Source organism: Diadema antillarum, unplaced genomic scaffold (assembly GCF_040938485.1).
Source record: "Diadema antillarum isolate AM-2024a unplaced genomic scaffold, OU_Dant_1.0 seq00002244_RagTag, whole genome shotgun sequence".
NCBI classification, from domain to species: Eukaryota; Metazoa; Echinodermata; class Echinoidea; order Diadematoida; family Diadematidae; genus Diadema; species Diadema antillarum.
In genome coordinates, this window is record NW_027272873.1 from 7,477 (window position 1) to 21,205 (window position 13,729).

The 13,729-nt window shown below is 37.9% G+C and overlaps 1 protein-coding gene across 1 annotated transcript in view; it reads right to left on the minus strand.

Moving 5' to 3' along the window:
* Positions 1 to 13,501: 13,501 nt before the first annotated feature.
* LOC139714350 (polycomb protein SCMH1-like) overlaps positions 13,502 to 13,729 on the minus strand; it is a 35,899-nt gene continuing 35,671 nt past the window's right edge. The window contains exon 13 of the mRNA XM_071626059.1: positions 13,502 to 13,589. Within this exon, the coding sequence (XP_071482160.1) occupies positions 13,502 to 13,589 (88 nt within the window). The remainder of the gene's footprint in view (positions 13,590 to 13,729) is intronic.

Consider the following 13,729-nt stretch of genomic DNA (forward strand, 5'->3'; position numbering starts at 1 on the left):
GCCGTGGGCACGCTCCGTCTCGTCATGTCGCTGTTCTGTGGGCCCGAATCTCTCTGAGGAAAACCGCCTCTATATGCACGGCACGAGCTTTATTCCCTCGAGAAAATAATGCCGAACGATTATAACAAAAGACTGAATGTTTTCCTTCCAATGTTTGTTCAGTTATTTATATTTCCGCCGTTTCTAAGGTTATTCGCGAGAGGTATCGGACCGACAAGGATATTAAAGGAGCAGCTCCATTCGCTCATGAAGTCATAATGACCGTGTTATATTAATCCAAGCAAAGAGAGCAACACACGATTGACCGAATAGAATGAAATGGCCTCTCTACGGTAAACGAACAGCGACTGTCTGTCATCCCACCCTAGTCTGTCTCCCTTCAGCTGCACTTCCACAAGAGGGAAATCTCAAATCCGATCGAGGCGATGGCAATATAACGAGTGTTGAAGAAAGCTTTCGATGCCGAGCACAGTTCACATGACATGAATTTCCTTTCGCATGCTCGCTACTACAGGAGAAGCGAATATTTTATGTCAGTCCTACTCATACCGGAGTCTACCAGTCATCTATTGTCTGCTTATCAGCTCGACACGTACAGCTGAAACGATCTCTGAACTGGTCAAAGTACGCAAGAAAGCGAGCTCAATTTTTCACAGTGATATATTCTGCCTTCGAGACCGATTCTGACCGGACCTGTTCTATCGCGATTGTCATCTCGTTTCACCTTACATGAGACTGATAAAATGCATTCAAGTAAACACTCTATTCGCTGTCACCGCTGGTAAGGTAGGGGAGGGAGTTGAGAGGTGCTACCCGACCAGTTTCTGTGTATGAGAAGGCGATGGAAGACTACCAGACCCTGTGTTTACATTGCCGGGTCGGCACACAGCTGATCCGATCAGCTGGCCATCATGATGCAATAGCGTAACTGCGCGCGCGCAGTAGTGACGTTTTTTGGCTCATGAATTATTCATCACATAACCGTCATGAGTTTGAAGTACAGTCACTGTGTGTACTTATGGCATTCTTGGCGTATCTTTCATCGTGTCGACAGCCAGTCGAACAATGGATGTTCTTTCTTACGTCCACCAGTTAATTTCTTTTTCATGCTTGATGAAAGATAATATATCTTAATTTCGTAGTACCTGCGTGTACAACAGTGAAGTGGAAAAGAAAACTACAGAAACTACATAGGCTGAAGAAAGCATTAACCAACTACGTGAAACAAACAATGCTTCTCTTTAAAGCCTATACGGCCACCCCATAATAAATGTATACATCAAAATTCCTTTCACGTGTTTAAACTCCGATACGTGACAGTAAGAACTGTAATTGTATAGCACATCACAACAGATTAAAGTCGCTATGTTATTCATCTACCACGGGGTCTGTGTATATTTGATGGCGTGTTTGTGTGTATGTGTGTACGTGGGATTGTAAGCAAATGAATGGAAAAAAAAACGGGATTTAGGACTTGTAGAACTGTAGTCATCAATACAAAGTGATTAACATTTCGAGTCGTACGTGCGATTGTTCAAAATATATATATTTTTTTTAAATCGAAATAGTATTCTGTAGTGTCGAATGAGATATATCTGTGACGTTATTGTTTCTTAAAATGCTGTAGGGCCTATGCACAGGTGATTTAAGCGTGTACATACACAAAAAAGCAACTGCCATTCAGTACACTGTTTTTATGAATTGAGTATCTCGAAGGATGTTGTCATTCCTGTCACTCGCTTTGATTCAAAATATTTATATTTTCTTCTTCGATACAAGAATATAAAGTATGCAGAAACTACAACACACGTCTGCAACACACGCTGCTGCTTTCATTTTCAGCAGTGGAAACTGCGATAAGCACACACAGCCGCAACGTGATCTAATTTGATACTCTTCATTTGAAATGAGCTATCAACCAAATCAAGATTACGCCATTGTTGTGAAAGAGTATTATTCCTCCTCACTCTTTTTGTTTAGTTTTTTTTTTCTTATGACCCATTACCTACGGCGAAAGTGTTGGATTCGGTGCAAAGTCTTTGGACGGGTTTCAAAGATTTGTTTTGAATGAGTTAACGAAAATAAATAGGCCCTATATCCTGCATTTCAAGGTTATAAACATACAAGTGGTAAGATTTTGAATGACATTCCCTCGCTCTTTCCCTTTTTTCTGTATTTCTCGAATCTTTCTCTCTTTGCTATTTCGATGATTTGGAGCACAGTCTGAAAATAGAAGAGAAAATGAATTGCTGGTGTGGGGCTTTTTGTCATAATCAGAAGTGTGTTGATATGGAATAGCACATCAGATATTTTGATATGTATTTAGCACTCGAAAAAGAGATAGAGAAAAAAAAAACCATGAGATTTCACCAAATTGTGGAAGACCTTTGTGATTGAACCGATAGTGAAGAAATTTAGATTTTGTGAATCATTAGTGTAAAGCAGAATTTCATGAAAATGTTGTAAACTACACGATCATTTTTCTAAACCATGGACCTACATGATAAATTTAAGGCACTGCAGGTGTTGATGATGCACTTTCTATTTTATAACTCATTAACACTATATCTAATATTCCACCGAGACATTATTCATCAACGTTCTTTATCCAGGGTAGCCTCTTCAGTGTTGACACTTCTCTACAAGAGGGCCCTGCTATACCCTAAACCAGGGAGGTGGAACTCTATATCAGTTATTTTTGAACATCAAAATTTTTATATAATAGCGCATCGTCAGAGGAAATATGGCTCTCAGACTCTATCATGAAAATGATTTCTATGTTACTTTAAATCTAATAAGAAGATATCAAAGTTAGGCGCACCTTTTGTGCCAGTGTAATAGAATTGATATGATTAATACACGGTTTGATCTCAATTCAAGTTTGATCTTTATGTTAAATGGACATTTGCAGGTGCTTGCAAGTTAAAATCAATTTAATCAAATTGTTTGAAATTGATTTCAATCGCAAATTTTATCAGCCGGGGACCAGAACTGCAGCGCAGCGTTGGTCTCATATGCACAGATAAAGACACATTTTAATTTTGCGAGGGCCATGTAACCTAGAATATTGCACGGCTATTGAGCTGAACATGGTTATGCAAACATTTTGGGGTCGTGTGCATGAGAGAGAGAGAGAGAGAGAGAGAGGGAGAGAGAGAGAGAGAGAGGAGGGAGAGCGAGAGAGAGGGAGATAGAAATACAGTAATTATGAAAACTACTGGATTGTGTCACGACGACCTCTGCAAGCAAGAAAATCGGCGTTCTTTTCGTCTAACGGTACTTTCCAGTGGTATTTACTCTTTTGCAGACTTTAAACTGCGCTTATTTTTATCATTTTATTTATTTCATTTATTCATCTTTTCTTCTTGATAGATCAAGGAGTTTTCTCGCGATATGTAAACAATGACGGAAAGGAAGAAACCTCTAGAGGACTGGGGAAAAAAGAAAGAAAAGAAAAAAGAAATGACGAACTTTTATATGTGATTACCCCCAAAAATTCTGGGATCCACGCAGAATCACTTCATTTTCCGCTTGAATATTAACACCTCCGAAATTTAAATTGCTGCTCTTCCAGTATTAACAACAGCACATGATTTATCAGAAGAATTGGATGTGTGACTTGGTTTGGACAAGGAGCTTTGAAGCTCCTTGGTTTGGACTACGAGCTAGGCTCACTAGACGTTGTCACAGTGGAAGCTCTTGGCCAACTACAGCTCTCGCACACGCACACACACACACACACAGCAACCGACAGCCAATTATTGTTGGAGTGATTGATGTTAACATAATAACTTGACCTTAGCTGTTCCACGCCGTGTCGCACGTGACTCGCGCATGTTCGGAGTACGCCTCGCCCTTGTCTCTTGAGAGCCATAGCGACCGATTAGTCTCGGTTCATGTCTCGAAAATAATGTTTCAGATTTTGACCTGGCGCTCCTGAAAGATGTCGTTTTGGTGTTGTTGTTGTTTTTTGTGTGTGACAAACATTGGTAATATGTATTTGTCTCTGGAGAACACTCGGAGAACGTGTATAAAATCTGTTGTGACGGAGAATTCCACGTTGTCTGCCCGAGGAGTGATTATTTTACACAGGCTGGTTTCACAACATGTGTGCGCCCGTAATTAATCTGTGTATTTTACAAACACAGTTCTGTAAAAAAAAGAGAGAGAGAGAGAGAGGAGAGATGAGACGCGTTTTTTTAATTTAAGATAACTGTGGAAGGTTGATTCTGGAGCTCACTACCAAAGCATTAATATAATTTCTTTGCGCAATTCCAAGCACAAAAGAGCTTTCATTTCCAACCAACATTGTGAACTTAATCCATAGCTATCCCCAGCAAGTTCAATGTTGTTCTTGAAAATTTCAAACATTCAATTGGTATAGATGGCCACTGACGTCATAATAACACGCATGGGTCGATAAGATGTTAAATCTTCATCGTGTTTTGGCGTTGTATTTTTATGACTACGATTGTTATTCCCACTATTGTTATAGCATAACAACAACTAGAAAAAAGAAAAAAAGAAACCGCAAATAATGGACAAATCACGTTTCCACCTGCGGTTTCATCGCGGGATGATTAATGACACGTGGTACGATGCAGCTACGTTTGAATCAGATGTCATCACGTGGTCTGTGTCTGGGGAGACTGGAAAGGCTCATCTTGAAAAAATCATGCACATATGTCATGCTCTTTTGCTTTCCATGACGTAGTGCAGCAGCATGCAGAAAGAGGAAACCTAGATTTCTCCCTGTGAAACATCGCGGCGTTTCTCGTTCTTCGACCGGCGCGATGCCAGCGCTTAACTCTGCATGTCTCGTACATCTTGATGTGTTCCTCTCAACGAGATGGAAAGGACTGAAATGAAAAGGGATGAGGGTCGGGGGGGGGGGGGGGATTGTGCCCGAAAGAGTGGGGATCAAAGCTGCTAGTCTGTCTCATACCAACAAAAGTGAAATATTAGTTACTATCTTTCCGGGTTGGTTTGCTGTTGTTGTTGTTGTTGTTATTGTTGTTGTTGTTGTTGTTGTTGTTGTTTTGTTTTGTTTTTTGTTTGTTTGTCTGTTTGTTTGTGTTTTTGAGGGATTGCTTGTTTTGATTTGTTTTGTATTCGTCAGAAGACATTATGCCTGTATATTGACTCAGTACCGTATCCTGCTTAATATCATAATTACAGTGCTTGAGATTTGTCTCCATAAAATCTGGGGAAAGAAAAATCACGTATTGTTGCTGGAGTTCTTGCAGCCGAGAGTTTCTAGGAAGACGTATTCGAATGATATCTCAAGCGTGAGCCAAATCTAAAGCATCTAGCCCTAGCAAACTAAATAAGTAAGAAAATACTGATTGATGACGTGCTACGTTCAGAAAGATTAAAAGTTAGTGGGATGGTTGAAGAACCTCCTATACATACCGTCAAGGCAAGGTGACGTCAGGACGAATGTATCACAAGTACAAGTATCACGTTTAGGGGAACATTGAATAAAATTGAATTGAATTGAATTGAATTGAATTGAATTGAATTGAATTGAATTGAATTGAAATGAATTGAATTGAACTGAATTGAGTTGAAAGGAACTGAATTGTACTGAATTGAGTTGAATTGAATTGAATTGAATTGAATTGAACTAAACTGAAATGAATTGAAACCGGAACTTGAAATGAGTTAAATTGTACTGAATGGAGTAGAAATGAATTGAATTGAATTGAATTGAATTGAAAATTTGTTTTTTAAACCAATTTAAAGGGACTGTACACTACTGGTTGAGGTGGGGATTCGTGTTTTGAACATTCCTAAGTGAGATGAGAAACCTCTAATGAAAAATGAAAGAGTATGTAATTTTAAGAAGGATTCAACGTTTATTTGATGAAAATTGGTTTTCAAATGGTTGAGATATAAAAAAAAAGTGATAACAATAAAAGGCGACAGGCCACGCTTTTTATTAGGATCTCTTTGTTTCACATTGTTTCTGGATATCTCAGCCATTTCAAAACAGATTTTCATCGAATAAACTTTTGATACCCCCTTAGACTTGCATACTTTTTGAGATCTCATAGAGTGGTTTCTGAATATCTCGTAAACGTTAAAAGCTAAATCCTCACCTCAACCAGAACTGTACACACCTTTAAAACACCTCGGTAAAGAAAACTATTATGGTACACGTTAATGACGTCTTTGTTCGAGGGATTTAGCACTTCGTATTTGTATCGAGTTTTCCATAAAAAGCCCTAACATGACAGTAGGCCCTATACACTGTTACACTTCATAATCTTGTCTGCATGTCCCATCGGACTTCTGAAAGTATTTGCCATGATAATGCAAGCTAGAAAGTGATTTGAAAATACAGCAACAGTGAGTTCCACGAAGATTTGAGCGAAATTGGGCGATTTTCATTGTATGGTACTGGCTTCAATAAGGCATTTTATGGGATACTCGATCGAGGTTGTCATTTCGAAAACGTGAGAGAAGCGTCCATCCTGGATTAATAGCTTATAGAAGTACAATACTTTTCAGAGAAGGGGAAAGGAACAAACAAGACGATAAATACCCATTGTTTCCATTCGGAGAAAAGAAACAAAAAAGAAAACAAAATAAACTGTTTTAACATCCTTTCTAGATTAATAGAAAGCTTGTGTTGTAGCTGTTGTTGTTGTTGTGTGCATGTGTGCGTGTGTGTTGTGTGTATGCGCATTTTGTTTTAAGCAATATTCACACACCAAATCCACAATCGCCATACCCCCGACAACCCTGATATCGTGACATCTAGGAAAGACGGATATGTATTATCGTTCTAAAACTCAGAACAGCACACAAACATACAACCAAAGCATTCATTCTCAGCAGGCGGGTTCCAAGCAATTCTGTGTTTTGTTATTATCGCTTTTCTCATCATCTGGACAATAAACCTTGGGAAATAAAAGAAACAGTGTAAATGCAAAGAAATCTCGCAAAACAGAATACGTAAAATACTTTAAGCGGTGGTGAAGAAATACAATTTTCGAAGCACGACATGAAGCAAAATTTCCGACATTTCTCATTAGTTTATTCCTGAACAATGTACAATGTACAAAGATGGCATCTATTAACAGGAAAAAATGATGATTGCAATTGAATCGACCAAAGTATTTGGAAATAACATTATTGCCTAAAGTGCTAGAATACATGAGTAATTCTCAATCTTTCTTGTTTTTTTTTTCAATAAAGAACAATGAAGAATGCAAGAGTTATTGAAACGTATAGTCCACAATTCCAACGCTGAATTATTGTGGTCGACAACACGAATAAAGCCACATCATGACAATAAGATTTGACCAAAAATAACTCTCATATATTTTAAGAACACATATTTACTGGACTGTTTAACAGTCTTCTTAATAAGCGTCAGACAACTATAGCAAGCTTATACGGAGCATTTGCATTGCAAATATCCACAAATTGTCTTCCCAATCAAATCTATCTGCTTCATGCACACACACACACACACACACACACACACACACACACACCATATAAAAGGAGTAGGTGTTCATTGCTATCGGTAATGATAATATCCCTCACAGCAACTTTTAACAAGTCGAAAATAGTAGACTTACATGGTATCAACTAGAAAGAAAATCAACATGTAAGCATTCCTCATATACTGCTTGAAGATACAATACTTTATATGTTATGGACGTCAAATAGTTACATACAATATACTAGTATCTCTTCTTTTTTTTCGGGGGGGGGGGGTCTAACGAATATGACGTCGGCTTGTTCATACGATTTGTTTTGTGGAACGGACTACAGACTGTACATGTACTTCGACAGTGCATGGAGCTCAATGTGTGGATGAACGATTTAACCATGGAGGCGGACTGAATTCCTTCGATCGACTGCATGCATGGTGTGACATCACCTAAATCATCACAGTCAGAGAATGAAAATCATAATTAAACCATTGCAAAAACAACATCCACACGCACGCACGCACACACACACACACACACACACACACACACAGAGCACCGTAATGCAAGTCATGCGGTCACATCAATGCAAGCTAATGGGTAAATGCATTGTACATCAATCACGATCCGACGCATGAGAAGCGGTAAGAGTTAATAACGCGTTGTCGGAAAAGGAAACTATTAGCATGAATGATTGTCAGGAATTGCCTAGGGCCGGTAATCAAAAACTTCTCTTTTTTCTCTCTCTCTCTTTCTCTCTCTTAAAGGTAATTCTATGTCCTCGTGTCCCTTTCAACCTGGCGAAAGAACAACAGTTGTTGACTTCTCCTGGCCATATGTATCTTATTTATGTCCCATTACATGATAATAGTCTTTGTTACATTAAGGTATGACTTTTAAAGCTAAATTACATGGAGTGTAGGCCCAAATTTGATAGGTATCGATGACATAACACCTGGGCGTCTCTCTGAGTGTCGAGTGAGAAATGACGCCTTTCCTACCACCAAACTCCTTCCTCCCTCGGAATACTCAAAAGGTCAATGACCCTCTATTGTATCAAAGCCCTAGCAACAGGCACAAGTGGGGGCGTTTTCATTTTCTACCTTTTTTTTTTTACATGACAGGTTTTGTCGCCCATTTCTGGCACCAACTTTTCCTAGCAGATGACCTCTCACCTAATATTTGACACCAGTTTTGGTTTATACAACGTTTAATGCACACATTGAATTAATCACTAGAAGAATGAAAGTTGTTTTCAAGCACTAAATGCAAAGTCACCTGCATGCTTGATCATGTAGTCTAGCCAAAGGCAAAAAAAAAAAAGAGAAAAGAAATATAAGCATATAAATAAGACGAAATCATGGTAAAGACCAAATGTTAAAGCGTGACAAGGCAGACGTGAGCATGCATCACTCGAACAGCTTTCACCTTTACGACAGTAAACGCATGTCTCAATTACTTTGGCCAGTTTGACAATCAAATGTACAAGTAATGGAATAAAGCTGTGTCCACAATACAAAAATTACCTTTGAAAGGCCCTTTTAGCGAAACATTCACTCCGATTTCATTTACAGCTACAAAAGGAATGTTTAGATGACTTGGACAATCATGTAAATTTGAGGCCATGACATGAATACGTCATTGACACAAACAACACTGGATACACGCTGTGAATGCATGAAAGCAGTATATAAGGTCAGCCAATGTCATGCATCATATAGGGCAAGCTTCTGCACAGACATTGCTAATATTTCTAACCTTAAGAAAACCAGGCACGTTTCCAAAACATACAAATAACACATACTGTCCCATGCTTACGAAAGGACATCTCCTAAAAGAAGTTTCTTTTTCACCTTCTTCTTTATATTTTCATTATCACCTCATCCTTATCTGGGTACTTTTAAGAATTCCTAAAATAATGTCATCAATTCCAAAGTCAAAACATCAGTGCATCAAGAAGGTGTGCTAATCTTTGGTTGAACAGAATCAGTGCAGAGTATCTTTTTTTTCTTGACTTGATTAGGAATGTCAATAAATATAGACCAATGATTTTCTCATCAGAATGAAAATAATAATAATAATAATAATAATAGTAATGATAATAGTAATACATGATAATAAAGAAAGAAACAAGCAAAAGATAATATCTGTGTATATGTTTGCTTATCATGGTTCTCATGTTACCCATCTCTTTGCTCAAGAGATGGCAGACAGTATTCCAATTACACAGTAGTGGGAAAAACTCAAGAACTGTTATTTCTTGACAATTTCATATTAAAGTTTTGAAATACACACAAAAATTTTCAAAGAAAATATGAGCTCCAGAAATGAAAAAACTGAACTATTATTTTGTCCTACAATCGTTGTATTCAACAGCTTCTCTGCGACTACCCAAGCCCATAATACCACAGTGCCTTTTCAGAGTCTTACAACTGAGATAACAAATTTTTGTAGTGAAGAAATGAAAAGTGTAAAAAAATAATCAATGCCTTTGGTTTTGCTTTTCAAGATACACAGGTTTTACTGTTCAAAACAATTTTAAAGAAATTATTTAATATCTTTCATCATCATTCATCTAACATTGCTCAAATTTCCTAAAATGTTGTTGACATTTCATAACTTTCTAAATGAGATAATACAGATTTTAACTCATTGGCTTTTGTTTAAAAAAACCAAGAAGAAGCTAAATGAGACACCAAATGAAGGGTAATCTAACCTAGGTAAACATAAATTTCACTCCGTATCTCTCTGATGCTTACACAATACTTTTAACTTTCTCGATGGGATAAAGTCAGGGATAGAAGAAGGCTACACATGAATGCAGGAGAACAGTGAAGAACATTCTGTCTGGGGTTCTGCAGCAGAACTGAGCAAATAATTTGGACTCCTCCCTGAAAATGAATTTCCATCTACAGGTGCAACTGAGTACCTTGATATCTTGGTTTCAAATATCATTACGATTAAAATCACAAGACGAGTATTCATTCTTATCTAAGAAAACTTCAGTCTCGTTTTACTGACTGTATATCACAATGCTTGTATTTCCATATTTGTAAGCACAGAGTGCCCATTAAAACTTCAGAAATACATCAAACTAGTGTTTCTGTCAACAGACTTCTTGAACTCAAAAGGTCAAGAAAAGTGATGTAACAAGTTGTACAAATTATGATATATCATACAGTTCTGGTTTCGGCACAGCTCATAGATTATCGTCCAACATGAACAGTACCTGAATTGGGATACTTCAAAGAAAGTGATTTATTCATATTCCAAGTACACAAGTAATGCCCTCAAATTTGACAGAAAATAAGCCAAAAACATCAGTCAGAAACCACAAATGGTATGGGCAATACTTTGTACAAAGAGAGTATGTGACAATTTCTTTAAACAGTTAACACACTCTACAAACATTATCCATTTTCTCTTCAAACTGTAGCAAAATATTCTTACACTTTCTTCAGCAAATTTCAAAAGCATAATTTTCTGGATACAGTACCATCTCACCCAAAGGTAGCCAACATTGAAGAGTAATATATTAAAAAAAAGAGAAAATAGAATAGAGGGGGAAAAAAACATGATACCCCTAGACATGACATTGGAAGATGAATAGTAAAAACAGTGTTTGTTGAAAAATGCTCAATAAATACTACAGAGCTTACCCTCCCTTGTATACCATTCTGGTCAAGCATTACCTGTCAAACAATAAATATAGACAATAAAACTGTACAACACATGCAAGTATAAGTAAAATAGTATACCTTACATTATCATACACCATCAGCTGCACTTGAATTACAAAATTTACACATTTCCAGACCATTATCTCAATGCCATTGTCAACAAAAACAAAAACAAAACCAAAGTGAAAAAATGGAGAGATATCCCAATCAAACACTGTGGGGGAAACCCCCCTTCACAAGACTTTATAGGGGAATACCCTCACAGTGAACACCCATTGATATACAAAATATTTGAAATCTTTAAGTACAAATTGCAAAGACAATCTCAAGACGCCCTGCTTCTTCCTTGCCGACTTTCAACAGCAATGATAACACAAGAGTATATATCAAAACGGTGACGGGGCATTTGCTCCTGCGACAATTGCTCCGGTCTTATTTTCTCCAAGGACTTACGGTTGGGGTTAGGGTTATGATAGGGTTTAAGGTTTAGTTTGATGTGAGGATTAGGATAAGAGTTAAGAGTTATGTTTGTGAGTAGAATTTATGTTTGGCTAAAAGAGCAGATAATTTATGGGAGCATTTGTCCCAGGAGCAAATGTCATGGAACCCTCAAAACACCTTGCTCCTTCATTACTGACTTTCAACAGCGCTGATAATACAGAGTATTTTCTCTACCCTAGTGAAAAGGCAAGAATATGTTCATACCTTGCAAAGAACTTCAATACATCGGAGATGTTCTCCGATCTTGTCACCGTGCCACGGTTAAGTGTATTCACACGAGTCAGGATCCCAAAGGCTATCCTCACACAAATGTCCTGGTGGTTATTGCACTGTGCCAACAACACTTGTGCACACAGCTGAACCATTTCTTGACTTTATTGCATGATATCCCCATTTCACTCTCTCACACTCCTTCTATTTCTCTCTATCTCTTTCTCTCTTTCTCTCACTTTGGCAGATATTGACATAAAGAGAGGATTCTCAGAGAGGGTGAAAAAAAACCCAACCCCAAACCAGACAACCACTGATTCTGACACAGCTTGAATTAATATCAAGATCATTTCTTGCCTCAATACTAGTATCTCCATGGCACAGGAGGACAGGCATCTTGGCACAGGTATTTGTAACTTTTTTTTTGGCATACTAACGGCTATCAAAGACGGTTCCTGTTTCACAAAGAGTTACGATTGATCTTACACTTGATTTATTTCACTTGAGTAATTGAGCATTACTCAGTGAATTGAGAGTAAAATCAATCCTGATTGTATGTCTGTTTCATATAGACACTGACGCTTAATTCAAAGCACAGATTTGATAGCAGATTGAGCGTACCTTTTTTTTAAATTGCGTCAATCGTAAGATCAATCTTACAATCAGTCTTTATGAAACAGGTCCATGAATTGGTGCTATGTGACTGCAGGTGTACATACACTCTCACAAATGCACAGTTCTTCTAGGCTGCAGTGCAGTTTTCAAGCACTTCTGCAGATGAAAGCATTTATCTCAAACTTGTTTACTCACCCAAAGTTTTCACGCAAGATTGTTGCCAAAGATGTGCTGCTGTTTCTACAAAGCTTTGGGGGCCTTTTTCTCAAGAACATTTCCTAAGCATTACACACAAGTTATCACAGTATTCAATACATAGAAAGTTGATGATTGTATCATCAACTCTAGCATAATACCTTACTGCAAATGCAATGAATACATGATCAATGAAATTGAATTGAATATTAAATGTTTGGAAATTGCGAAACGACGGAAAAATTCAGAAACCTCTGGTTTCTAATCCAATGATGTCATCACTTTGTAACCTGGACAAATCCAAGAAAAACTAGCTACGAACTAGCAGCAAACATTAAATTACATAACTCTGTAACACAATGGACCAATTATGCACAGAAGCTGGTAAGAGGGTCATTCAACACAATATAGGTATTCTTGTATTCTGCAGCTGGACTAGATTACGATTCCACCAAGACATTGATGACTTTACTTGCTAACAATTCAATGATAATGGTAGTGCATTTGAAGAAATGAGCCTTATTTAACTACCAGAGAGGGGATACGGTGTTTCAATGCAGAAAGCGAAAACTACTGGAGATAATTATGTATGTAAAACACACACACACACAAGCCCCATGTTTATCCATAGATACAATGTATTTCCAGTTTTCAAAGGATATTGAAAAGCGAGAAGAGAGGGAAAAAGAAATGTATGCGCTTCAGCGAGATGCAATATTGCTCATTTTTTGCCACACAAAACTGGTTGCTCTCCTGGGCCATACTGATACAAAGGCTGATCTCTGTCCACTTGTACAGATAGTATGACTTTCACCAGTAGCAGTCCAGCTTTGTGGTATATGTTTGCATTGGTCAAGCTGACCTCAGCAGACCACACTGGTTCCGCCCATCATCCTCCTCCTCCTTCTCCTCCTCCTCCTCCATTCTTTGCTCCCCCGTACTAAAGACAATAATATTGGCCCTTCCGTCTATCCTTCTCAATCTTTTCTATCTGTGCAGTATCTCACTTCACCTTCTGACCTAAACATGGGGCTAGATCATCCTCATCACATGACACCTCCATAAATGCCTCTGGAGCAC